This window comes from Chenopodium album, chromosome 15 (assembly GCF_948465745.1).
Source record: "Chenopodium album chromosome 15, dcCheAlbu1.1, whole genome shotgun sequence".
In the NCBI taxonomy this organism is placed as follows: Eukaryota; Viridiplantae; Streptophyta; class Magnoliopsida; order Caryophyllales; family Amaranthaceae; genus Chenopodium; species Chenopodium album.
Genome location: NC_137848.1, coordinates 43,964,373 through 43,990,443, shown reverse-complemented (window position 1 = coordinate 43,990,443; position 26,071 = coordinate 43,964,373). Strand labels below are relative to the sequence as shown.

At 35.0% G+C, this 26,071-nt stretch overlaps 5 protein-coding genes across 5 annotated transcripts; 4 read left to right on the top strand and 1 right to left on the bottom strand.

The window, feature by feature from the left end:
- Positions 1 to 705: 705 nt before the first annotated feature.
- Positions 706 to 4,088, top strand: LOC145582296 (gamma-tubulin complex component 3-like). The gene is made up of 2 exons (XM_081639296.1): positions 706 to 3,030; positions 3,118 to 4,088. The coding sequence occupies exons 1-2, from the start codon at positions 740 to 742 to the stop codon at positions 3,395 to 3,397; spliced, it is 2,571 nt and encodes an 856-aa protein (XP_081495422.1). The 5' UTR covers positions 706 to 739; the 3' UTR covers positions 3,398 to 4,088.
- Positions 4,089 to 7,157: 3,069 nt separating this feature from the next.
- On the top strand, positions 7,158 to 10,174 carry LOC145582295 (metal tolerance protein 4-like). The gene is made up of 7 exons (XM_081639295.1): positions 7,158 to 7,798; positions 8,165 to 8,337; positions 8,455 to 8,653; positions 8,771 to 8,949; positions 9,072 to 9,222; positions 9,552 to 9,685; positions 9,789 to 10,174. Exons 1-7 carry the CDS (start codon positions 7,552 to 7,554, stop codon positions 9,966 to 9,968), a joined length of 1,263 nt encoding a protein of 420 aa, XP_081495421.1. The 5' UTR covers positions 7,158 to 7,551; the 3' UTR covers positions 9,969 to 10,174.
- Positions 10,175 to 17,718: 7,544 nt separating this feature from the next.
- Positions 17,719 to 18,825, top strand: LOC145581240 (uncharacterized). The gene is made up of 2 exons (XM_081638284.1): positions 17,719 to 18,382; positions 18,443 to 18,825. Exons 1-2 carry the CDS (start codon positions 17,719 to 17,721, stop codon positions 18,823 to 18,825), a joined length of 1,047 nt encoding a protein of 348 aa, XP_081494410.1.
- A 2,462-nt stretch (positions 18,826 to 21,287) lies between these two features.
- LOC145582294 (uncharacterized) lies at positions 21,288 to 23,580 on the top strand. The gene is made up of 3 exons (XM_081639294.1): positions 21,288 to 21,384; positions 22,189 to 22,945; positions 23,082 to 23,580. Exons 2-3 carry the CDS (start codon positions 22,324 to 22,326, stop codon positions 23,276 to 23,278), a joined length of 819 nt encoding a protein of 272 aa, XP_081495420.1. The 5' UTR covers positions 21,288 to 21,384; positions 22,189 to 22,323; the 3' UTR covers positions 23,279 to 23,580.
- On the bottom strand, positions 23,578 to 25,283 carry LOC145581239 (uncharacterized). Its single transcript, XM_081638283.1, has 2 exons — positions 24,887 to 25,283; positions 23,578 to 24,740 (listed from the first exon to the last, which is right to left on the bottom strand). Exons 1-2 carry the CDS (start codon positions 25,281 to 25,283, stop codon positions 23,578 to 23,580), a joined length of 1,560 nt encoding a protein of 519 aa, XP_081494409.1.
- Positions 25,284 to 26,071: the final 788 nt, after the last annotated feature.

The following is a 26,071-nucleotide window of genomic DNA, read 5'->3' as shown; positions in this document are numbered from 1 at the left end:
AAGCTATTTTTTTTTAAATGGTTCATTCATATCACATCACTTTCCCTCATCCATTGTTTTCTCCATTGAAGGCTTGTAACTAAGCTTTGGTTTCCCTCTAAGTCTCTAACATTAAAGCTCGTGGTCGGTTCGCATAAAGAAGATGAAGGATGATCGAGTTTTGGTTGTGGATTGAAGGAGGATGGAGGTGAAGGAGGATGCTGGTGGTGGTTGGTTCGGTGGAAACAATCAATTCGATAGTGGTTTATTACATGAGGAGGAAAGACAAAAATACAAAAATGATTTTTTTTTTAATCATACAAGCACGAATCTCTAGACAATTATATATAATTTTTAATCGAAAAAGAATTGGCTATCATTGAAAAAAAGTGAAAATAAAGGGCTATTAATAGGAATTTTCCAATTTTAATCTCCGAAAAAATTCCACTTATGTAATTTTACATCATTAACCTTTCTACAATTACACGCCGATTAAAGTGATGCTTTGAAACTGTAAATAGTTAAATAAAGAAAAAAATTCTAATTTTGAAAAAAAAAAAACTAATTTTAAAAAGGCAAACAGTAATCATTTTGCGCGCCCAACATAAATCTCAATAACCCTAAAATAATTCACCCATTAATTTCTTCTTTTCAAAAAAATCCCAAATTTCCCCCTTTCCCTCTTTCTCTCTCCTCACTCTTCACTCTCACCCTCACTCTCTTTCCTCTTCCTCCGATTTCTTCGGAAATTGCCATTTTCATGGAGGATCAGAAGGTCTTAGATCTAGTTAAAGAGCTTGTTAATCGTTTACTTTTACAACCCCAAAACCCTAACCCTAACCCTAACCCTAATCAACCTACTTCCGTAAACCCTAATTCTTCTTCAATTGACTCTAATCACTTCAATCAAGCTCTTCGCTATGTAATTCGCATCTTATCCAGTCGAATGACGCCTTCAATTGCTGCTGACGAAGCGGCAATGGCGGAATCAATTAAGCGTCAGCTCGTCACTCAAGGTAAATCTTCCGAAGCTCTTACTTTTGCCGATCTTTATTCGAAATTTGCGTCGAAAACTGGTCCTGGTAGTATAAATAACAAATGGGCAGTTTTGTATTTACTTAGAGTTGTGTCTGAAGACTGTAAAATTGCTAAAAAACAACCCAATTCCACGGTTTCTAGGGGTTTGCCAGCGATTTATGATTCTCAGTTGAGTGATAATTCGAAGGTTTCTCGTGACAAGGAAGTGGGGTGGAGTGGTGGGGTTTTAGTGTTGTCGAAAGATCCTGACAATATTCGCGATATTGCGTTTAGGGAGTTTGCTAATTTGTTGAAAGAAGAGAATGATGTTTCTGAGGAGGTTTTGGTGAGGGATGTGTTGTATGCTAGTCAAGGAATTGATGGGAGTTATGTTAAATTCGATCGAAATATTGATGGGTATGCTTTGTCTGATTCTATTAAGGTACCTAGAGCTACTAGGATTATGATTCAGAAATTATGTGAGTTGGGTTGGTTGTTTAGAAAAGTTAAAGGGTATATATCGGAGAGTATGGATCATTTTCCTTCTCAAGATGTCGGTACTGTGGGGCAAGCATTCTGCGCGGCATTGCAGGATGAGCTTACTGAGTATTATAAGCTTTTAGCGGTGCTTGAAGCGCAGGCAATGAATCCCATTCCACTGATTTCTGAAAATGCCACTTCAGGGAACTATCTCTCTTTGAGAAGACTATTGGTTTGGTTTGCTGAACCTATGGTTAAGATGAGGCTTATGGCTGTATTGGCGGATATTTGTAGAGTTTTGAGAGGTGGGGCGATGGCAGGGGCTATTCATATGCATGCCCAACATGGGGATCCCCTTGTGAGAGATTTTATGAAGCGTTTGCTGCGTCGGGTTTGCTCACCCCTGTTTGAAATGGTTAGAAGTTGGGTCTTGGAAGGGGAGCTTGAAGATATATTTGCTGAGTTTTTTGTTGTTGGGCAGCCTGTCAAGGCTGAATCCCTTTGGAGAGAGGGCTATCGGCTCCATCATGGGATGCTTCCTTCTTTCATCTCGCAATCTCTTGCACAACGCATTTTGAGGACTGGGAAGTCAATTAACTTCTTAAGGGTATGTTGTGAAGACCGAGGATGGGCTGATGCTGCGACTGAGGCGGCAGCTGCTGCTGGAACCACAACAGGAAGAGGTGGTCTTGGTTATGGAGAAACTGATGCTCTTGAATTGTTGGTTGCTGAAGCAGCTAAGAGGATTGATAAGCATCTACTGGATGTTATCTACAACCGCTACAAGTTCAAAGATCATTGTATGGCAATAAAACGGTATTTGTTGCTTGGACAGGGTGATTTTGTGCAGTATCTAATGGACATAGTTGGGCCAGAACTCTCTGAACCTGCCAACACTATTAGCACATTTAAGCTGGCAGGGCTGTTGGAAACTGCTATAAGGTCATCAAATGCTCAATATGATGACCGCGATATATTGGATAGACTGAGAGTCAAGATGATGCCACATAATTCTGGAGACAGGGGCTGGGATGTGTTCTCCTTGGAATATGATGCCAGAGTTCCACTAGATACTGTTTTTACGGAATCTGTTATGTCAAGGTACTTAAGAATTTTCAATTTCCTGTGGAAGCTTAGGCGAGTTGAGCATGCACTGATAAGTACTTGGAAAACTATGAAGCCAAATTGTATCACTTCTCGCTCCTTTATCAAATTGCAACAAGCGGTTAAAGTAAAGTTGCTTTCAACATTGCGGAAATGCCAAGTTCTTTGGGATGAGATGAATCATTTTGTCTCAAATTTGCAGTACTACATTATGTTTGAAGTTTTGGAGGTATCATGGTCTAATTTTTCTAATGAAATTGAAGCAGCGAAAGATCTTGATGACCTACTTGCTGCTCATGAAAAGTATCTTCATTCCATAGTTGAGAAGTCTCTTCTTGGAGAGAGATCACAGAGTTTATACGAGACACTATTTGTTTTGTTTGACCTAATACTGCGCTTCCGGAGTTTGGCAGACAGATTATATGAAGGCATTTATGAAGTGCAAGCAAGGTATCTTTCTGTTTCTCATGTTATCATGTAGAGTTATCCTGCTGTTATCATATTTGCTAAGTTATCTCTGGAAATCATTATTTACAGGTCTACTGATGATAAGAAAAAACTATCTAGGCAATTAAGTAACAGATCTGCCGAACCTGGTTCATGGGCATCTGAGGGCAGGAAGGCCTTAACCCAACATGCTGCTAAATTTCTCAGCTCTATGAGCCAGGAACTGGATGATATTGGAAAGAAGTATTCATCCCTTCTTACAGGATTCATCTCTGAATTGCCAGTCCAGCAACATATTGACCTGAAATTTCTCCTTTTCCGACTTGATTTCACTGAATTCTATAGTCAGTCACATCAAACCATATCATGACGATATCCAGTTCAGTACTTGAGTTTTTGAGGGTGCTTTTAAATTTGAAGAGCCATATATCTGTTGAGTGCTTTTATTGATTGATTGATTCATTTATTTGCTTTCTGGTTCGTGAACTGGATCTGTTGCTGAAGCTCCAAAGCATTGCATGCAAAGTGCTTCCACAATTGAGAAAGAAGCACAACTCTTGATGTTAGGTCATTACTGACTATTATTCAGGGTAAAGCTGCTGAGGGACTGCTGCACCAATCCTGTCGAGGTTCGTTTCTTGACACCATACTTGAGACAATGCCATCATATCACTGTTTGAGTGAGTCTGTAAATCTGCTGAAAACAAAGTGGGGAAAACTGACAGCTTCTTGTTGATGGCAATTCATAGTTGTGTAAATTAGTGGAATGTGTGAATGTGTGATACTAGATTAAGAAATTTCCAATTCAATATGCATTTTTGTTTTTTTGTTTTTACATTTTAGGAGATGGGGGGTAGGGAGACCAGCTAATAACAATTACTGGTTGGTCACCTAGATGCAACCTTGGGTAGTGTTTTTGGCCACATAGTTACTCAAGTCGGCTGAATTCATAGATGTTAGTGGTTTGGTTTACTTATGTGCTGTGTTCTATTTTGTACACTTAGCACATGTTTGTACAGGTTTTTAGGTTTTTTATGCAATTGATCAGCTTGTTAGTGGCAGTTTGCGTGTGTTTTTCTTCTTCTTCTTGATTAAAGTTTAGGCTAAATTTTCAATTATTTGCAGTAGTGTCTAGGTCTAGGCTAATCCATAGCCGACCAAGTTGCTGGCTGGTTTGCTCATTCTAGTTGTTCAGCCTTGTAATGCATTTACAACTAATTTTGTTAGGTTTATACTTCCATTCATTGGTGTAGAAATTGGAAAATTTATTGATGGTTTGTGGTTTATCATGTTGATCATGTAACTTGTCTTTTATTTGCAATTGATCTTATTTTTCTGTTTATGTATTTCAGCATCAAAGCTGGCAAACGTCTACTCATAGAGTACTTGTCAAGCTGTCAATGTTGATATATATTGATATTTGGCCTTCTAGCTAAAGTAAGGTTGTTATTCTTAGGTGTAACCTTGAGTTAACTGTATGTTCTTGGATCATGGTACATTTGCTTTAAAAAACTAATGAATTCCGTAGGTTTTCATTTGTTGAATACACCGGGCAGGATTCCTCAGGAAGTAGTATCCCATATTTTTATGTGTGTTTCTAATGGCAGAATAAAAATGGTTGAGAGTGGGACTAAATGAGGCTCTTTTACCAGGTGGTGTAGGTTGTTTAAGGGGAGCTCAATCGAACAAATATTGAAATAAACTTTTGCCATTGATGCATATATAGAGAGAGCTAATAATGCTGTAATACTGAGTCTGTGAGGGTGTTTTGGTTATTTTGTCAACATTCCCAAAATGTACCCATAATAACTTAGCTAGTAAATTCTCTCCCCATTTCCAAACTTCAGTTCCCACTTTCCATTTTTTTACTGCAAAATACCATATTCGATTGATATGCATCAAGGAAAGTGCGAATTTATGATGTTTGATCAACAAAAGTGCAGGATTTTGAGGTGTATAACTTCCCAGGAGAAAGTTGTTTGCCTAGTCTTAGGTTACAAACCTCTGTTTACTTTTCCTTTTTTCCTCCTGTTATTTTTGCCTCCAAGAGTATCATTTATGAAATTTAGTCTGAACTCACACCCTTTTACTTGTCTTTTATTACCCTGGTGTCTATATCGCCTTCTATGTGTTTCTAGAGTAATGTAATTTCTTTGTTTTTTCAATGAAGGAGATTGCAAAGCTTAATCAAATACAGTGCTTGTCTGAGGACATATACCAACCTTATCATCTCTGCAAAACAGAAAATTAAGATAGATTGACAGGTTTATAACCAAACATTTGACAGGACCATTGACTGTTGCTAATATCAATGGTGTTGCTTGGAAATGTGACTGATTGTTTACAAGTGGTACCATCGCGTTTTTTGCATTGTTTCGAGTGGTACCACCCCACATGGCTGGTGAAATTTGATTTGTTATATAAATGTCACTCTTGTTTTGTACACAGTCGATATGTTGGAGTACGACGCTACTGCTCAGTACTCCCCTTGTTTAAAATTAATAATCATGTACTATTGTACTTCATTGGTTAACTAAATACTTTAATGCAATACTTTGTACAAAGTACTTTCTATCTCACATCAATATGTGATTGTGTACACTTTTTATGTGCTCTCTGTTCATTTATAACTAGTAAATGATCCCAAGCTTTGATTACAATTATGATATTATGTACCTTTTCCATTAACTTGTGTTCTCAAAGATTTTGTGGCGTCTATTATTATTATTATTATTATTATTATTATTATTATTATTATTATTAATATATAGTACTCCGTATTATGTTTGTGCGTAAAGAAAGTCATGTATGGTGTTCTTGAAATTTTGTGGTGTTTATTGTGTTGCTACCTCCGTTGCATATTATTTGCAATGATTTGACATAAAGTAGAGAGAAAAAATGTCTAATCGTTGCAAATAATATGAAACGGAGGTAGTATTATAAATTATTTCATGCTTAAATATTATACTGTATTACTTTTATGAAAGTTAGGGCTTTTTGCGATTATATTATTGAATTGTAATTTGTAATTTATGGGTACCTCTAGATAAGCGTCATCTAGCAAACATTTTACGAATGCGTCAAAATATTATTGCAGAAGCACAAGTTATCTTTTATAATTGCTAAATTTGGACCTTATCAATTGACCACCGCATGATTCTTTTGCCCATTTTGTCCACATTGTTTTACACCATCTCATATCACTACATCACCTTCGCTCCTCCCTTCTCCCCTCCCTACCACACCTGAACCCTTCATATGATCTTGAAGCTAGGGGTAGGGAGTTTGATGTACTTGTTCAATCACGTGTTTTAATCTATAGATAAGTGTAGAGGAAAAGATACGGAGTCGACTCTAATAGATTGATGCCCTTCTTGTATTACCCTTTCTAGGTAGCTCTATCCCTCATACGTCACTTCAAATGTTGTTGCCATGGGATTGCCACAACTCTTCAGGCTCCTAGGTCTCTGATTAAGAACTACGGGTGGCTAGTCTTCACTGCGCACCCTCCTAACATCAATTCCCCATACTTTACAACAATGTTTAGTATAAACCCCTCTAGATAAACTTGATCATTTTTTTTTTTTGAAAAACAGATAAACTTGATCTAAGTCAACCAAAATGGCAAAATACCTTACATTGTAGAAATAATGAATAACAGAAAGCTTATATAGCAAATATTGATTTAAATAAATAAGTTTATATTAAAATTCCTATATATATCCATCTTTGCTTTGAATAGTCTAAATTTTTAATCATACAAAAAGACAAGATGAGCTTAAATATAGTTAAGAGTAACTAACAAATTTACACAATACACCGCAAATCTTATAGGAGTAATTTCTTAATATAGAAAGTCATTTAAGGACAAAATTCCTAGATTTTGTGACAATAATTATAATTATCTTTAACCTTTTGTCCTAAACTTTTTATGCAAACAAAGAAACGGTCAAATTTTACTACTTAACCCTGCAAGTCTTACATATTTTCATCAATTTTCGATAGCCACAAACCAACGCAAAAACAGATCTTAGGTTTATTCAACAACAAAATTGTACTCCTAAAGAACCCACATAAATCTGTTGAAACATACATAATTTTTTTGTTACATTCATTCTACCGTTGTTACTCATATTATATTGGTTTTGTGTCAATTATTATCACTGTTTTTGTGGTTGTTGTTATACAAATTTGACTCTTTGTTATTCGTACGTTTTCTATTTGTTCCTGTTCTAGTTTTTTGTCATTCATGTGATAAAAGAAAAAAAAAAAGTTGTGGGGTGGTTCTGAAAACTTTATGTTATATATCTTTATCTTCGGGATGGGTTATTCGTGCATGTCTCAATGATATGCTAGCTGCAACTAACACCACTTCAAGGAGAATTCATTCGCTGCTCAATTATCGAGCTTATTCTCTTGTATGTATTGTTATTTTTGCTAGTGAGCTCATTGATGTTGGTAAAGTGAGTAGGAAGTTTGAAATTGGTTGTTTTGAGATATACTTTTAGTTAAGTTAAACGAAAGATGGAAAAAGGTGGTGGATTGGAGGATTATGATGCCAAAAAGCCATTATTGTTGGGCATGTCAAATGAGCAAGAACAACACATGGTTAACAATGGGAATGGAAGAGGTGATATATGTTGTCGACAATACTCTTTTACGAGTCTTAAGAATGATTTCTTCTCTAAGTTGCCTCACAAGGTTCAGCTGGCCATGGATCCTGAGTCCCCTTTTGATCTAGACCTTTCCAATACCTCGGGCATAATCGAAGGTAATTTACTTATCTGTTTATAATAAGGGATTGAGAGATTCTATTTTACTAGCATTATACTAGAAACATGGCTTTTTTTTTAAAAAAATTTTTTTTTATTTTGGATTCAAAATGATGCAGAGTACTTAATTATTGGTTTGCTGTACATACTTAAATACAAAGGATCGGACCTACATTTAGAGTTTTAGACTATAGAGCCATGTTTGAATCTGCTAAATATTTGGTAAAAACTTTGATAGTAAATACTCCATGTTACCTATTTTCCTAAAATATTGAACTTAATTAGAAAATTGGCAAGGTTAAACTGTACTGTGATCTTAGCCTTCTTGAATTTACCATCTTGTACTTTGTCTCGTGTCATTGTAGCGGAGAAGGTATACTATGAGAGGCAAGTTTCAACATTAAAATCATTTGAGGAGGTTGATGCTCTAGATGTACCTCCTGACGTCAATGAAGAGGAAGAAAGACGAGAACAAGTACAACATGAGAGAGCAATGAACATATCAAATGGAGCCAATGTTGTATTGCTAGCATTAAAGGTTATTATTCTATATCAAGGCAACATTAATTTTTTAGAGGGTTTAGCATCAACAGTGTTTTCTTTATAAATTCCCTGGTTACATAAGCATCTTATTTTGTGCTTGTTTAAAATGCAGATATATGCAACAATAAGAAGTGCGTCTATTGCTATAGCAGCCTCAACACTTGACTCCTTGTTAGATCTCATGGCTGGTGGAATCCTATGGTTCACGCATTTGTCGATGAAGAACATCAATATTTACCAGTATCCTATAGGCAAACTAAGGGTTCAACCTGTGGGAATTGTAATATTTGCAGCTGTCATGGCCACGCTTGGTAATTTTTGAACTTGAATATGGATATAATGTTGCAATACACGTATTTGTTCATTTTAGTACGACTTTATGAGTGTAATATCACTCTTGACTCACTAAGTATACCATTTTGATGCAGGGTTTCAGGTGCTTATTGAAGCTGTGGAGCAATTGATAAGAAATGAACCTTCTCCAAAGATGACGCATGAGCAGCTTATCTGGCTATACTCTATCATGCTTACTGCCACAACTGTAAAATTCGCACTTTGGGTTTATTGCAAAAGCTCAGGGAACAGAATCGTTCGTGCATATGCAAAGGTATCCATATGACTCTTAAGATCAGAGTTTTTCTATTAAAAAAAAAAAGAAGCATTATTGTAGCATTGCTGTAGTAAAGATCATATGCAATTATAATGACTTCTGTTTTTACCAATTGACAGGATCACTACTTTGATGTGGTGACAAATGTTGTGGGATTAATAGCTGCAGTTCTTGGCGACAAATTTTATTGGTGGATTGATCCTATTGGTGCTATTGCTCTGGCTATATACACAATTTCAAATTGGTCTGGAACCGTTTTTGAAAATGCAGGTTTGTACATGATTTTGAGGCATACATAATCCATAAATGATTTGGTTGCTGTTGTGAGTGTGCAGTGGTTAGATTAACATGAATATTTGGAATATATTGTTAGTTTGTCTTTGATTATTCGAAGTATTATAGTATTAAGTAATGGATCAAAAACGTTTTTTGTCAAAACTATTTGAACTAAATAAAACTTACTTAAAAAAGATTGCTAGCTTCGCCACTAAATATGCATTTTCTAAGGCTTTTGGCGAAAGTATTTGCATCTTTGTAGTGGCTATCTAAGTAAAGGAATTTGTATTCAATTTATATACTAGTCCTTTCAATGTATGCAGTTTCTCTGGTTGGACAAGCAGCTCCTCCAGAAGTCTTGCAGAAACTGACGTACCTAGTCATACAACATCATGCTCAAATCAAGCGTGTTGATACAGTTCGAGCATATACCTTCGGTGTTCTATACTTTGTTGAGGTTAGTCTCAACTTCTGTCAGATACTCGAATGTTTAAAATAGATTTAAATTAGAATGAATGTTTTTATGTTTGAACTTCTTAATTGGTTGTGACTTGAAAAAGGTTGACATTGAGCTACCGGAAGACTTGCCTTTGAAAGAAGCTCATGCAATTGGAGAGTCATTGCAGATTAAGATTGAGAAGCTCCCAGAAGTTGAGCGAGCATTCGTGCATCTAGATTTCGAGTGTGACCACAAACCAGAACATTCTGTTCTCATCAAATTACCTAGTAGTCAGCCTTGATTGTAGATTTTAGATTAATTGTTTGTATCTCTTAATGCAAAGGGATTAGCTTAAGTCCTTTTATGCTATTTGGTTGAGGAAAAATTTATTGTAGTTGAAATATTATTTGTATTTTCCTTTGTTAGGCTTGTAAAGTGATGAAAATTGTTTTCTCAAGTTGAAAACAAATTTATTATTACATAAGATGGAGCTCCATCCAGTATTAGACTGGAAACCATATTATTCTGTTTGGCTTGAGTAGAATATTTCCTAAGCTAAAGCCTTGCCACCAACAACTAGTGGTGAAACCGTGAAAGTGATATGGGTTAAAACCGCACACTGAACTGATTCAAATTAACAAATTTGATTCGGGTTTTTTGGAAATTCGGTTTGGATCGGTTTGAGATTTTTAAAAAATATGGATTGCGGATTGACTTCGCTTTTGAGGTTCAAAAAATCAAAATCCGAATTACCAAAATCGAAATCCGAATTTCCAAACCAGATTTATATGAAGCCCAATACCCTAGCCCATAATCCCCTTTTCATATATAAACCTAAACCCTATTTCCTTTTCCCTCTTTTCCCTTAGCCTTCCTCACTCTTTCTTAATTTCTTAGTTGCGACAACCCTAATTTTTTCTGCCCTTTTCTCACTCAATCACCTTCCATCGCTCGCCCCTCAAGCCTGCCTCACCAGCACTCGTCCCTCACCACTCTTTCCTTGCGGCAACAAGCCAACACCCTAATCTCTTTCCCCCTCTTTCCTCACTAATTCATTGCCCTTGCGACCACCGCCACCGCTCAACCACTCTCACTCTTCTCTGACGATCCTTCACCACTACTCGTCCGCTCTCACTCTTCTCTGACGGTCCTTTGCCGGTTGTTAGGCTTATATTTTGTTTGAATTTCGAACGGTGATGTATAAATTTGCTTGTTAGGTTTTTTATTTTGCTTGAATTTCGAGCGGTGGTGTATGGATATGCTTATTAGGTTTATATTTTACTTATGCTTGAAATTCAGATTGGTTGGATTCAATTTCCAAAATCGAATTATTTCGGTTTGGATTGGATTACATTGAATCCAAACTCGGTTTCAAAAATCCAAAACCGAATTAATTTGGTTTGGATTCGGTTTGGTGTAAAATCCAAATCGGATATCGTACTTTCACTGCTACCTACAACCATTTATAGATTGTATGAAACACGTATTATTATATACAATATTTTATTTGACAATTTAACATATCATCATTGGCGGGCTAACATTTTTATAAGTGAGTTTCAATTAATAAAAATATTTTGATAAGAAAATTAATAAATAAAACTAATTTTTAAGTTAAAGTCGGTAATTACTCGGTCGGTCATGAGTTACTCGATAAGCCTAAGGTTACTTGGTCCGTCAGGGATTATTTGGTCATGGGTTACTCCAAAAAAAAAACTCTTTCACAAAGGTTTAAAAATCTAAAACAATTAGATATTTTCATTACAATATATGAAGAATAGCGATCCAGATCCTACGAACCGATTTCAGTCCAGTGATTCGGATCGAAAGAATAATCGTAGAGGCAGTGGGATCGCAACGGAATTGTACATGATCACATCTAAATCGTACAGGATCATTCAGAATCCTACATGGTCGTGTAAGATCAGTTAGGATCGGACGATCCTGTTTATTAGGATTGTTGTTGGAGCCTACAAGATCATGTAAAATAGAACAAAATCGTACAAGATCGTGTAGAATCGGTCAAGATCGGGCAATCCCACAATCTAATTTTAGTCAAATAATTCGTATCGAAACCAGAATCGCAGAGATAGTAGGATCGCATTAAAATCGTACAAGATTATGTAAGATCAGTCAAGATCCTGTTTTTTCATCGGGATTGTTGTTGGAGCATACAAGATCATGTAGGATCGAACAGAATCGTACAAGATCGTCTAGAATCGGTAAGGATCGTGCGATCCTTCTTTTTACTCATTAAAATGAGCCTAAAGCAACTTATCTTTTCTCTAAGCCTAGAAAATAATTTGCACTTATATATTGTGTATGTATTGACACATATGTATGTACTTTAAATTGAAACAAGGTATTTACATAATTTTTTAGCGATTTTGAGCTCAATTTGGGTCGTAAAGGCCTAAAATGACCCCCCCAAAATTTTACCCAAGCAATTTTTGCGGCAAAAGGAATAGTTGCACGCAAATCGAAATATTTTCGAACATGCGAAACGAGACACTTACGTTTTTTTTGCTAATTTTGAGCTTAATTTGGACCTTTAAAGACTAAATGACTCTCTAAAACCTTAACGGGACATTTTTCGGCACACAAGTCAAGGAAAAAATGATATAGGAAATTTTGTGAAAAACTACCTATTATAGTCCAGAATTTATGAGAAACTACATATTAAAAAAAATGTTATAATTGACTACCTAATTTTTGAAAAACGTTGTAATTTACTACCTTATGCCAGATTATGAAGGAGTTTGACCAAAATTCTCTAGCGTTGACTTGGTCACGTGATCATCACGTGACACTTAATGACCCTTTTCTTTCCCAAATTTTCTCACAATTTTCCCACGTGATGGTCACTAAGTGTCACGTGACCGTGTCAACGCCGGAAAATTTTGGTCAAACTTCATAATCCGGTGTAAGGTAGTAAATTACAACATTTTTCAAAAGTTAGGTAGTCAATTACAACATTTTTTTTAATAGGTAGTTTCTCGTAAATTATGGACTATAATAGGTAGTTTTTCACAAAATTTCCTAATATAATAGCTTACCACTAACAGAACCCTAATGGAAAATTGTAAGTGGTAGCAAAATCTTTTTTTTTTTTTTTTGGTGGTAGTAAAATAAATAAAATTTTAGATGAATAACAAAAATCAAAATGGTGCTTTTTATTTTTTTTTGGGCCTGTTCACTTCAGCTTAATTTCAATTTAGTTCATTTCAGCTCCTAATTTCCTTCTCACATAAAATATTCATTTCATCTCTATTCAGTTCAGTTCAGTTCAGCTCCAATCAGTTCAGTTTAATTCAGTTCAGCTCAGCTCAGTTTAGTAAATGTGAACAGCCCATGAGTGGTAATAAAAGTAAACTTTTCCTTGATTTTGTTACATTCATGTTGACTTGGTATATATTTTGTTGATTACTCTTCCCTTTTATTTAAGGGACACATTAGATTAGCTTATGCACGAAATTTTAAAAGAAATATATGATGTATAGTAAGGTGGTTTGTTGGACATAACATTTTCAATTATCAAAATGAGTAATAACTAAATCTCTACTAGTCATTTAAATAATCTTGTTGAAAAGTTGGCTAAAGTACAAAATGGTTAAAAAAAAAATTAAAAAAAAAAAAACTTGAATACCCAAAAAGTGAAAACTTAAAAATTGAGAAACTTATTTTTTTTCTTAACTTTTGTTTTCAATTTTCAATTGATAATACATTTGAACAAGACTAGGGCGGATACACGCTATGCGCGCATCATAGCAAGCCATGTCAGGGAAGTTTTTTCGATTTAGCGTTATTTTCTAACTTTAGTTGTTAGTAGCGTTAATGAGGGAAAATATGTAACATAAAATATTCAGGGGTATAAACGTCCACATACTATTCTTAAGATTTCAAAAAAAAAAATCAATTAATATTAGTGAGGGAAAATATGTAAATATACATTTTAGGGACATAATTGTTCAATGTTATTCATAAGAGTGTGGTCAAACTTTTAAAAGGAGTAAATATGTAAATAAACATTTTTAGGGACATAATCGTCTTAACATTATTTATAAGAGTTTACTTATACTTTTAAAAAGGTAAGGAATGGAAATCAGAAAGTGATACTCACCAAAATTTTAATAAAATTTTAGTTAAGTGGTTTGTTATTGTTATTTATTTTAATATAAACCTATAACTTTGAATTTTTGATTAAAAATAAATGTAACACACTACACACATGAAATATTGAAAATAAAGAAAAAATTGATAGGATAAAAGTTATGGACCAATTTAGTTTTTGTAAAAATTATTATTGAAGCACATATAAAAACTTATGTCAGTAGCTTTATTTAATTTTAACCCAAGATATTTATTTATTTATTTTTTTTAACTAAAGGTACTAAGTTGGAGCTACTTCCTAGTGTTCTTTTTAATTTGGCATGTTTTGTTTATCATGCTTAGAGTTGGAATTCAAGCTGAGCCTTGGCATGAAGGAAGGGCGGGTCGTGCCGTGTCAGCACGAGGTGGTGTCACGACGTGCCTTGCCGAGCCGTCAAGCTACGCACCGCCCGTGCCGAGTTGTCAAACTACACACCCTAGTCCATGTCACGACCCACTTGCCGGGCCGCGGACAGCCCATTTTTTTTTAAAAAAAAAATTAATTTATTATTAATTAAATAATTCTCTTATTTATATTATTTATAATTCTTTATATTATTATGGTTTTTTTTATTATTAATTTATCATAGTGCTTTTTTATTTTTATTATTTATAGTTCTTTTTGTTATGTTCTTTATTATTATATATGTTATTTTTATAATTATAGTGCTTTATATTATTATACTTCTATATTTTATTATTATGTTAGGTTGTGCCAGGCCATGCCTTGTGGGTTGTATCGTGGTTTGTGCTGGCGAGTCAAAATTTTGTGACGCCTGCGGCATGCCGATTTTGTTGTTCATGGCACGGCCCACGGCGCACCCCTCATACCTCATGTCGTGTCGGGTTGCTAGCAGGCTCATGTCATGCCCGTGCCGCTTGCTGCCAGCCTGACCCATGCCCAAATCTAATCATGCTTGCTAATGCAAAACTTTAACCATCAATTACTTTAATTTTCTATAAGTAAAAATTATACGAGTAAAAGCTATGTATTATGATAAAACTTATTGAGACAATTTAATAAGATTTCACATATTATGTTTTTCTTTACAAATATTTCACGAAAGATGATCAAGGAGTGATGGAATAATGTAAAAGTCAAAACGAGTCAAGTAAACAAGAACGGAAGACGTAGTATTTAATTAACTCTGCTTGATTTTTGAGTAGCTTACTCGAACAATTAAAAAAAAATGCCCTTTTATTTTTGGAAATGAAATCCACAACTTTTACACTCACAAAGTTTGAGTACCCAAAAAAAAAAAGCTTGAATACCCAAAACTTTGGAAAATTTGCCAAATACAACCACTTAAAGTACCAAATTTTCCAATTGCATCTTTTAAAAATTAAAATTGCAAATTATAGGGTAAAAAAATTACAAACTTTTTAATTTGACACCCGCTTCCTTTATATGGCCATAATTGCTTATAGATAGCGTCATACATGTTCTTTTTCCCCTCCCTTCTACTTTTACTTTGAATCTCTGATGCACTAAGAGTATGCCCATTGGATGACCAAAACTTTGGTCATGAAGAGAGAGAATCTTAAAATAGTATTAAAGTAATGGAAATAAATAAAAAATGGTGTATTTGGCTGATGACCCGGGCTTCACCATGACCAAAACATGATTTTTGGGCAAAGCATGGGAGAAGGCCACGTGGAATTGCATGTCCCAAATTACTTTGCAAAAGACAAAAAAGTTGTAACTTCCATGAAGAAAAGGCATGCATCTTTTTTTACTCATGCAATCCAATGGTTAGCATGCATCAATTGTAGATACATCTAACGGTCCAAAACCATTGTTATTAATAACGTTATAATTCTTATAACGGTAATAATTTTTAAAATACGAAGTTTAATAAAAAAAAAAATTGTTCCAACGACTATATTTTTTTTTCCCTATAAAATGAGTCTAATATTGAAGTCTTTTCATACAATTATTCACCTCTCTAAATTACACACTTTCAAATAGAAACATCTTCTTATCTACTAAACTCAAAAATACGATATTGGATATGGATAAATCCAATAGAAAAAAAAATCCCTCCAAATCAAAAAATCCTTCTCGACAACTAAATAATCCGAATAATCAACCTTCATTTTCTAATAGTCAAATTGATCTTAATGCTCAACTACAACCAAACTCTCAATTTTTCCCACAATTTCCAAATTATGGAATGTATAATATGAATTTTGCAAGTTCAGTGTCCAACACAGAAGTCCCTTTACGACCACCACAAAATCCATATACCTCTCATTCTCATAATGTTTTTTCATCTGAAGGAAATGTATCTGTTCAAAATTATCAATTTGCTGAACATGAAACAACATTTCCTATGTCACAACACTTTTCGATGGGTGAAGGCGAAGGTGCATTTTCAAATTTTAATTGGGCTTATAGATCTACCGCTGCTTCAGATGATGAAAATGACGACGAGGTTGAAGAAATTGAGGAAAATAATGAAGGTGACGATACAAGAGGTGGAAGAAATTTTTGGTCACACCCCGAAGATGAGGTTCTTGTAAGAGCTTGGCTTGAGGTTAGTAAAAACAAAAAAACTAACACTAACCAAAAAGGGGCTGAATTTTGGGGAAAAATTGAGCAAATGTTTAATAATGTTAGACAATATAGAGAGAGGTGTTTTGAACAAGGTACTGATGGCATTACGAAGGGTGATTTATTAAGAGTAAGGGGTTTGGAGCAGCTTAGATGTCGTTGGAGAAGGTTGAATGCCAATTGCTCAAAATTTGCTGGTGCTTACGCACACGCTGAGGAAAGAAGAGGGAGTGGGCAATCAGACGATGATGTTATTAAGGTAGCCCGTAAAATTTACAGAGACGACAAATCAAAAAAGAATACCAGTACAGTATTTCAAGACAAGCATGCTTGGGATATTTTAAAAAACGAAGAAGCATGGGCCAAAAATGAAAATTTTGTTGAGACGTGTAAGCAGAAGACTTCAACCCAATCAAATGTCTCTAAGAGATCAAGGATCAATGAAGCTGGTAACTATTCATCTTCAACAAACCCAGAAACACCAACCAGCGGTGACATAGGTTGTTCCGGCTTCCCCTATAGTGCTGACTCCAACAAAAGTAAAGGTAAGAGCAAAGTGATGAATGTTCCTTTTGAGTCATTTCAACAATGGTTGGATACTCTTCAACACATGAACCTAGCTAGACAAACTGAAGCTGAGGTCGAAATGGAAAATATTAAGTATTGTAGAGAAAAAGAAGCTGGACTAGCACAACTAGAAAAGGATAGGGAAGCACGAAAGCAGCGAAAAATCAATCTCGAATTGTTCAAGATACTTGAAGCAAAACCATACTTATCAGAGGAAGATCAAGAAAGAAGGAACAATTTAGTGAAAATATTATTTCCTTGAAGTTAATAATTTAGTTTTCACTTAATGTTGTAAGGTTAGGTAATGAGTGTTTAAGCTGTAGTTTTAACTTTTTAATGAATGGTTATTGTAATGTATGATCTTTTCATTTTTAATTAATGTATTGTCATTGTATCGTTCATGAATAACTACATTTGAAAGTACTAGATGGCAAAATTTTATGGACACTATTCACTTGTGACAAATGTAGAAGCTTTGTCATATGATGTGATTTCTCACTATCATAAATGAATTGACTCTTCAATAAAAGCAATACAGTAATGACATTGATGAGATATAACACTGATCACATAAGCCAATTGCAATTTTTCAGAGTGATGAGATGTAACCCTGATGAAGTGTGTATGCAATTTCTCAGAAAAAGTGTCAACCATTATTGTTAAATTACTAACATTGCTGATCAATTATTATTCTATATATTGGTGTACATATCAACTTCACTACACCAAAGCCTATAAGCCATTTCTTACCTCTTACAACAAATAATTTATCTCTGTAAACATGTCCAATGAAAGTACTAACTCTTCTAACTCATTCCCTAATTCTTCCAATTCATCTACCAATCACAACCTCCAAAATTCTTCGGATGATGAATCTGACCATCGTTATGAGAGACGTAGACAAGCGAATCGTTTGGTTGATAGGATGATGGATGAATTCATAATGTCCAACCCAATTGAATTCTTCCAAATGATTCATCAAGTTCCGAGGGCGCCAAGGACCTTGGTTGAAAGGGATCGTGAAGATGGACATAACCGTTTATGGAATGACTACTTTTCTGACCAGCCGGTCTACCCTCCAAATTTGTTCCGTCGTAGATTTCGCATGAGAAAGCATGTCTTTCTTCGTATAATGCAAACTTTAGAAGAACGCCATCAGTTCTTTCAACAAAGACCAGATGCTACTGGTAGATTAGGTGCAACAGCTTTGCAGAAATGTACTGCCGCTATTAGATTGCTAGCATACGGTGGTGCAGCTGATTCTGTTGATGACTACCTACGTATTAGTGCTTCTCTGGCGAGAGACTGTTTACAACATTTTGTTGAAGGAGTTGTCTCTTACTTTAACGATGAATACTTAAGAAGACCCAACGAAGAGGATTTGGTTAGATTGCTACGAGATGGGGAGCGCCGAGGTTTTCCAGGGATGATGGGATCCATTGATTGCATGCACTGGCGATGGAAGAATTGTCCTCTTAGATTGAAGGGCATGTTTTCTGGAAGAGCTAATAAGCCCACTTTGATTTTGGAAGCAGTGGCCTCACAAGACCTTTGGATTTGGCATGCTTTCTTCGGGACCCCGGGAAGGTGTAATGATATAAATGTTCTAGACAGATCTCCATTATTTAATGATGTTTTTGAAGGTCGAGCACCTCCTGTTCAGTATGTTGTTAATGGCCACCAATACACTATGGGGTATTATCTCATCGATGGCATTTACCCTTTATGGGCAACATTCATTCCCACAATATCTCTCCCCCAAAATGAAAAAGAGGGTCTTTTTGCCAAAAAGCAAGAGAGTAGGCGAAAGGACGTGGAACGTGCTTTTGGAGTACTACAAAGCTCGTTTTGCAATAGTTCGTTATCCTGCTCTAGCTCGGGATGTTAGTATGTCGGGAAAAATTATGATAGCTTGCATTATTATGCATAACATGATCGTTGAAGATGAGCGAGATACGTATTCAACATATTATGATCCAAATGAATATGATCAAGCTGCTCCTTCGTCTTCACGTAGGAGAAACATGGAGGAACCTTTTCAATTCAGCAACAGTCGCGATCGACCATCAAGTTTAAGGACTTACATGTCTAATAGAGCTCGTGTTCGTGATGAACTTATGCATACGACCCTCAAGTCAGATTTAGTAGAGCATTTATGGAGTAAGTATGGGGGTTATAGGCAGTAATGGATGTATTATCGTTAGTTTAAGAGTTTTTTCCTTTGATTAAGTATGCTTAGTTTTTATTATAAATAATATTTTGGTTAGACAATGTATTATGGTTTTTTTTTGTAATATAATAATGTATTTTGTTGTCTTTTATATGTATGTATGTTTTTTCAATTTTCATGCTTAGAAAATGTGTTCTTGTATTATTACGTATTATAATTATTATGTATTGAGGTTCTAATTTAAGTTTTTCTTAATTGCTTATTAATAATTATATCACAAAGTATAATTCTTTTAAATTAAGAGTACAAATTATGGTACTTATACTATTTATATTAATAATAATTTTCATTATGGTGAGATTTAAGAGAGAGAATGTATGGTGGGGTATGGTAAAAGTAGGAGAGAGAAAGTTCATGACCAAACTTTCTTGGGCAACCATTGGGGTATAAAATTGTGAATGGTCATGAAATTTGGTCATTGATGAAGTGGAATAGAAAATACTAATAAACAATTTCATGGCCAAATTTTTTGGGTCATCCAATGGCCTTGCTCTAATGACTACACACTACTCACTTTGTATTTACAACTATAAATGTTGAACAAGTTAACCTTTTACCACTTCCACATCCATTTTTTCACAACAGTGATGGAATTACATTTTCTCAAGTTTTGTTTAAAGAAAAATAGATTTTTCGCGGAAGTATTAGGTTGAGTCTTTCTAAATACAAATTAATTCTCTATATAAGTCGGTTTAAAAACTATTTCCTACAATACCGTCCACGTAGGATCGGTTTCTAGGTTTGGAATTTGGCAGTATAGAACTGCTAATACCAATAGAGGTTCCATATATAGAACCGCTAATACCATTAGAGGTTCTATAATAGAACTACTAATACCATTAGAGGTTTTATAATAGAACTTCTACTTTGGCTTTCACTAGCGGCTCTTTATATAGAACCGCTAATGGTATTAGAGGTTTTAGGTAAAAAACCGCAAATACCAATAGCGTTTCCATGCATAGAACCGCTAATACCAATAGAGGTTCTATGTATAGAACCTCTAATATCATTAGAGGTTCTATATTAGTTAAATCCGCCAACAATGTTAGCAGTTTTATACTTAAAAATACCAAACTTGAAACTGAGCCTACGTGGACGGTTTCGTGGGAAATAGTTTTTAAACTAATGTATATAAGGAATTAGTTTATATTATTACATTATTTTGGGAAATTACCGTCATTAATTCATTATTTTGCAAACAAATTAGGTGGAAAAATACCAAAAATCTCCAGTCTCCCTAATTTTCTATTTTTCGAGGAGTTTTTCCACTTTTCCGCAACTCAACAAAACACGTGAACAACGGCAAAATGCATAACATCATTCACAATAAATTTTGGTTAAAAAATATAAATGGTTGTTAATTATCATAATATTAAAACTTTTATGCTACAATTTGTAACTTTTATTTTGAAAAGGCTATGGAGAAATAAGGTACTTCCTTCGTTTCATGATATAGTTGTTGTTTGTGTTTTATTACATTATTTAAGAAAAAAGAGGAGAAAGTAGATGAAATATGTTATTGGAAGTGAAAAGTACAATTATAGACAAAAGTTCGACAGAGAAAATGGAAAAAAAATGTAAGACATGTGCAAAATTCAAAGATAATATAGGAAGTACAATGAATAAAGTAAAAAATGAGGGTATAATGGTATTTACATACTATCTAGAAATAGAAGCAGAAATGGAAAACAGGAACTATATTATAGGACAGAGGGAGTATTTTATATGGCAATAATTGACAAATTTTCCCAAAACTTTAGTACTCTCTCCGTGTTTTAATAAGTGTCACATTTATCAAATCCGGCCATGTTTTAATAAGTGTTACACTTCCTTTTTCGGCAAAAAAACTACCTTTAATTATTATATCTCTCTCTTCTCATAATCCCCATCCAAACCCACAACTATTTTATTTATTACTCATATATACTTCCTCTCACATTCATTACTTTTCAATAAACTATTAACTCCACTATCTTTATTTTACAAGTTTTTAATGCTCCAAACCTCCAACTATCCCACTTACAACTTCTTTTATTTTAATCAATTAAATTGCCTAAAATTATGTGCCGGTCAGACTATAATTAGTTGCCAGAGACATAATTAGTATTAAAACGCTTGGGAAAGTACTCCACTAGTACTATCTATCTCAGTTTCCCATTGAAGAGCACTCCACGTTCTCCATTTATATTTCTATCCTCCATTGAAGCAGCTTCTGAGGTAACTTCTTGTTTCTTTTTGTCAGTATAGTAAATTTAGGGTTTGAATTTTCGAACCATTGATTTTAATTACTACTAAAGAGAAGAAAATTATGAGCCTAATTAAATAATTGTATCTAAATTAGTTGTTAATGTGTTGCAGAACCCTTTAATGTAGGATTGAATTATGAAATTTATTTTTTACTCGAAGAATTTAATTTTGATATTGGGGTCAAATTGGGTTGCTAATTTGTTGCGAGACTCATGAATGTGTTTTCTTTTCACATATTTACCAGTAAAGAAAACTTTATCACTGATGCAATGATTTAAGACTTCAGAACAGTTGCTGGTTGTTTTGCTGCAAAGCATCTGTGTGCCTGTTAATTTATACTTCAATTTAATTTAAGGAAATGGAATTCTTCATTTATTTTTATTTTTATTTTTATTTTTTTATTTTGCTTATTTATTCAACTCTTAAGATGGATAAGAAATGGGTTACAGGATTAAATGGAGATATGTTGTTAATACTCTCAATAATATGGTTCTGAGTCGTTTTATTTGCTCAAATTGACATGCGATTGCACCTCGTATGTTTAATGCTATCAGCTGATATTGAGGGTAACAATATACATATGTGTACCACTTGATTATGTGTACTCTTCACTCTACTATCGTAAATTTGCAATACTTGTTTGAGCAAATGGCTTACATAGAGTTGTGCTTTCCTGCTGAATAGATATAATCTGGAGTAGGTCTAAACATCCTGTGGTTTGTTTACATGACCAGAAAAAGGTGGGATATATTGTTGACATGGTCATTTCTGCAGTTGTAGGGATGATGAATCATGAAGATGAAATGACAGTGGAAGTTTAGTATGCAGGGATCTAGCTGATATATGTTTATATGCTTTCATTAGCCTGCCCATATCTCATTTAGGGAAAACATTTAGCACATCTTCATCATGAATTCTTTCTCATTTTCCTCATCTTTCTTGTGTCCATCATCCTACCAACAACCTCCACTTTCTAATAGATTAATACTCCATTCTAATTGCCTCCACCAGTATTCTCAAAGCCGATGCAGTTATCCTCGTCGCTCTGTTGGAGTTTCCTATAATCAGTTTTATTCGCCCCATGTATGCTACTCATTAGTTTGTGCTGCAACTCCACAAGAAGGGGTTGTTGCTGTTATGAATTTTGATGAGTTAGTTGAGAAAGATTGGTCATTCCTTGAATCTGGCAGCACAAGTTCTAGGGAAGAACATGACAATAAGACTGACCAAATCATCTCTGCTGGAAAAATTGTGGAGACCTCAAAGGTCCTGGTTTCTATAGGTTCCGATAAATTTGTTGATCAGTTGGTCAACTCTTCTCCATGCCAACTTTTGCTAATCGTTCACGAGTCCCTCCTATCACTTGCATGTATTAAAGAGAGGCATGACAAAGTTAAGTGTTGGCAAGGAGAGTTGATATATGTACCTGACAAGTGGGCTCCCTTGGATGTTGTTTTCCTTTATTTCTTGCCAGGTTTGCCTTTTAAACTCGACGAGATCTTCAAAACACTTGCTAGTCGCTGCTCACCAGGTACATATGACTCATCTTATCTCTTATGTTGATTTGATTTTTAATTTTCTATAAATCGCATCTCCTGACTTAAAGACAAAAGGAAAAAAACTCAAACTATTCCTATAGTACTGTTAATGAGTCATTGCACTTGCAGGTGCAAGAGTGGTGATCAGTCATCTCCAAGGTAGGCAGGCATTGGATCAGCAACGACAACAATACCCTGATGTAGTTGTGTCTGACTTACCCGAGAAGATGACTTTGGAGAAGGTTGCATCTAACCATTTATTTGTGTTAAAGGAATTTGTTGATGATTCAAGCTTTTATCTGGCAGTTTTGGAGTTCAAGTCTTGAACTATTTTGTTTTTGTTAATGTTGTTGGAGAAAAATGTTATTAATCCAGATGTTACAACTTTTCAAAGCAATTTCGGAGTTATAGGACATGAAATGGATAAGTAGAGTGCAAAGCATGAAAATCTTCCGTTGCTAGTTATGGTGGTTGTGAATTGTGATAATTAATTTAATCTTTAGTTCTGCACCATTTTGTGTTATTTTAGAAGTTCACTTCAGTGATACATACTGTATACTATGTATAGTAACTACATAGAATTCTGAAACACTTATGTTATTTTATTTATAATAGGCGTTTTACATCAGTCAAGTACAGCAAGGTTTTGGTATTCCTTTCCTGAAAGGGTTATTCTCATTACATCCTCTGCAGTTGTGACTGACTTGATTTCTGCAGATCTCCAAACAGCGTCGTCATGCAGGAAGAAAGCAAACAAACTTCTCGAGAAACCATTGATTGTCAGCAATCTGTCATGGAAAACAGCCTTAATTGTAGGAGGACCATCATTGAAACCCTCAATGTTCCAGAATACAATCTCGGGCACCTGATTGTAGCCAAACTTCTGGTAGTTTTCCCAAACAGCTCTGTAATTCCACCCCCAACTGCTGTCAACTGATTTCCTGAATTCCTTATTGGTGAAAACAAAAATTCTCTCCACCATTTCCTGTTTATGCAGTTTCTGTGCGACAGCTGATTGCAATACTTGATTGAGAATAGTTTCAATATTCACCCTCTCAGTGCACTTCAGCTGTTTCATGAAATTAACCTTAGATTGAAGATCTTTCCCTTCAATTTTGCAAAGCTTCGGCAATTGATGGAATCCATATACAGTTCTCTTCCACCAGTCATTACTTAGTTCAGAAATCAGTAACCCCATCGAGATGCAGACATTTTTTGTAGTATCTTTCATCGTGTCTGAGATGTCACAAACAGCAAGGGAGCTCCTTAGTTTCCCTGTACTTGAAAAGGATTGCACCATATGCTGCCATTCTAACTCTTTCACTCCTATGTTCTCTTCCTTTAGAGAAGAGATTATACTGAGCGGAGTTGAAGAAAAACACCTCAGTTCACCATTAGTCTTAAGAAACATCGACAATATCACCTGGTAATACCTTAACTTGCTTGCAGTGTCCTTCGTCTTCAGCATCTTCTGGTAAGCTTTCTTCATGAAGAACAATGTACTGTCTTGGACTTGTTTGTCACTGCCTACCAGTCTTCCTTGCGATTCTTTCCCTAATGCTATTCTGAGCGGTCCTAGAACCTCTTTCCTTAATCTATTTCGGACCCGATAGGCGTAATGTATGTCTTCAATGCCTTCATAATTCGGGTCTGATTCCCGAGGAAAAACCTTTTTAGCAGTGCTCTCGCACAAAAGGGTATGCCTATCACACGAGGAGTCAATTGAAGGGCAATCTCTTGCTGCAAAGCTTAGTGCTTCAGCATTGCAAGAGTTGAGTGTTTCGACATCTGAACGTAAGAGATCTGCAAATAGATCAGACACTCGTTCATGGAGGAAGCGGTAGGTTGGATCCTGTACATACTTACACACTGCTCTCCTCGGTATCTCTATCTTTTCACCCTCTCGCGACAGCTTAAAACTTCCTCATTGTCACCCTCCTTGACTAGCCTATAGAGGATCTCAGCAAAATCCCTCAATGATCCAAAACTAGCCAAGTCCCTCAGATTACAGGCGAGGGTTAATGGGTGGTTTTTGTGAAGCCAAAGGGCTGCGACATAAAACCCTTCATTACAAGACAATCTCTCTTCTCTGAGAGTCCTTAGGTAGCATATTAGCTTCAATGTGGTTGAGGGATCATACTCCCAAGCCTTGTCTAGCAACTCGATAAGGCTTTCCGGAGATGTTTTCGGGTTTATGGCAAAGAAGAGTTGAGTACAAGGATTTTGAGGGACTGTTAAAGGCTGTTTTGTGGTAGGATTGAGTGGTTTTCCAGCAGGAAGGGGTTGTGGTAAAAGACATCTTCTGAGAATTGGTGGACCTATTAATTGCATAGTTTAATGGGGTGATTAATTCATGTTCAATTATTATTTTGGTAATGTATCATGTTTCATGTATGACGTTCCGTATTATTTCATTTCATTTCATTGAACCAAACACCTCCTTAATATTTTCTTTTTGTAATAGTGGAGCTAGTAAGACTCCTATTTTGTAATACTTTTATATCTATTTAAATTGTTGTTATAAAAAAAAAAAAAAAAAAAAAAAAAAAAAAAAAATTTCCTTGGTGTTTTGTTTAATTTTTGGGGGGGCTTTGGTTGATAAAAGGGAAAGAGTGACGAAAAAAGTGGTTTTTTAAAAAAAAAAAAACGAAGAAAGAAGTGAAATAAGGTGCACTGATATTTTAAAGGTACGGCGGATGTTTCAAGCTTGGTACATCAAGTGTAGTAAAAAACGCTGAAAGAACATATAACTGTTTTTTAAAGCTCGGTAGTATGTAGTGTTTTTTTTTTATTATATATAAAGGATGACTAATATGTAGTTAGTTAGAAGCCATGTAAATAGTAATTAAGAATTTAAGACATTGATTTTGTATTAATTATAAAAATATTATGTTAATTGATCATAAATGGCATGTTCTATGTATGAGGCCATCTGTTTAATTGAGTCGAACTTCTATAGGAGTCTAAGGGCCTGTTCACATTTACTGAGCTGAACTGAATTGAACTGAAATGATTGGAGCTGAATTGATATGAACTGAACTGATTGGAGCTGAACTGAACTGAATAGAGCTGAAATGAATATTTTCTGAGAGAAGGAAATTAGGAGCTGAATTGAACTG

Bases quoted from the DNA above. Each gene is read 5' to 3' on its own strand.
- LOC145581240 (XM_081638284.1), top strand. From the start codon at position 17,719: ATGTCCAATGAAAGTACTAACTCTTCTAACTCATTCCCTAATTCTTCC. The intron at 18,383-18,442 runs GCATGCACTGGC...TTTCTGGAAGAG, and splicing joins GATGATGGGATCCATTGATT to CTAATAAGCCCACTTTGATT.
- LOC145581239 (XM_081638283.1), bottom strand. From the start codon at position 25,283: ATGCAATTAATAGGTCCACCAATTCTCAGAAGATGTCTTTTACCACAA. The intron at 24,741-24,886 runs GTGACAATGAGG...TCTTACGTTCAG, and splicing joins CTATAGGCTAGTCAAGGAGG to ATGTCGAAACACTCAACTCT.
- LOC145582296 (XM_081639296.1), top strand. From the start codon at position 740: ATGGAGGATCAGAAGGTCTTAGATCTAGTTAAAGAGCTTGTTAATCGT. The intron at 3,031-3,117 runs GTATCTTTCTGT...CATTATTTACAG, and splicing joins ATTTATGAAGTGCAAGCAAG to GTCTACTGATGATAAGAAAA.
- LOC145582294 (XM_081639294.1), top strand. From the start codon at position 22,324: ATGAATTCTTTCTCATTTTCCTCATCTTTCTTGTGTCCATCATCCTAC. The intron at 22,946-23,081 runs GTACATATGACT...TTGCACTTGCAG, and splicing joins TGCTAGTCGCTGCTCACCAG to GTGCAAGAGTGGTGATCAGT.
- LOC145582295 (XM_081639295.1), top strand. From the start codon at position 7,552: ATGGAAAAAGGTGGTGGATTGGAGGATTATGATGCCAAAAAGCCATTA. The intron at 9,223-9,551 runs GTTTGTACATGA...CAATGTATGCAG, and splicing joins AACCGTTTTTGAAAATGCAG to TTTCTCTGGTTGGACAAGCA. The intron at 9,686-9,788 runs GTTAGTCTCAAC...GACTTGAAAAAG, and splicing joins GTGTTCTATACTTTGTTGAG to GTTGACATTGAGCTACCGGA.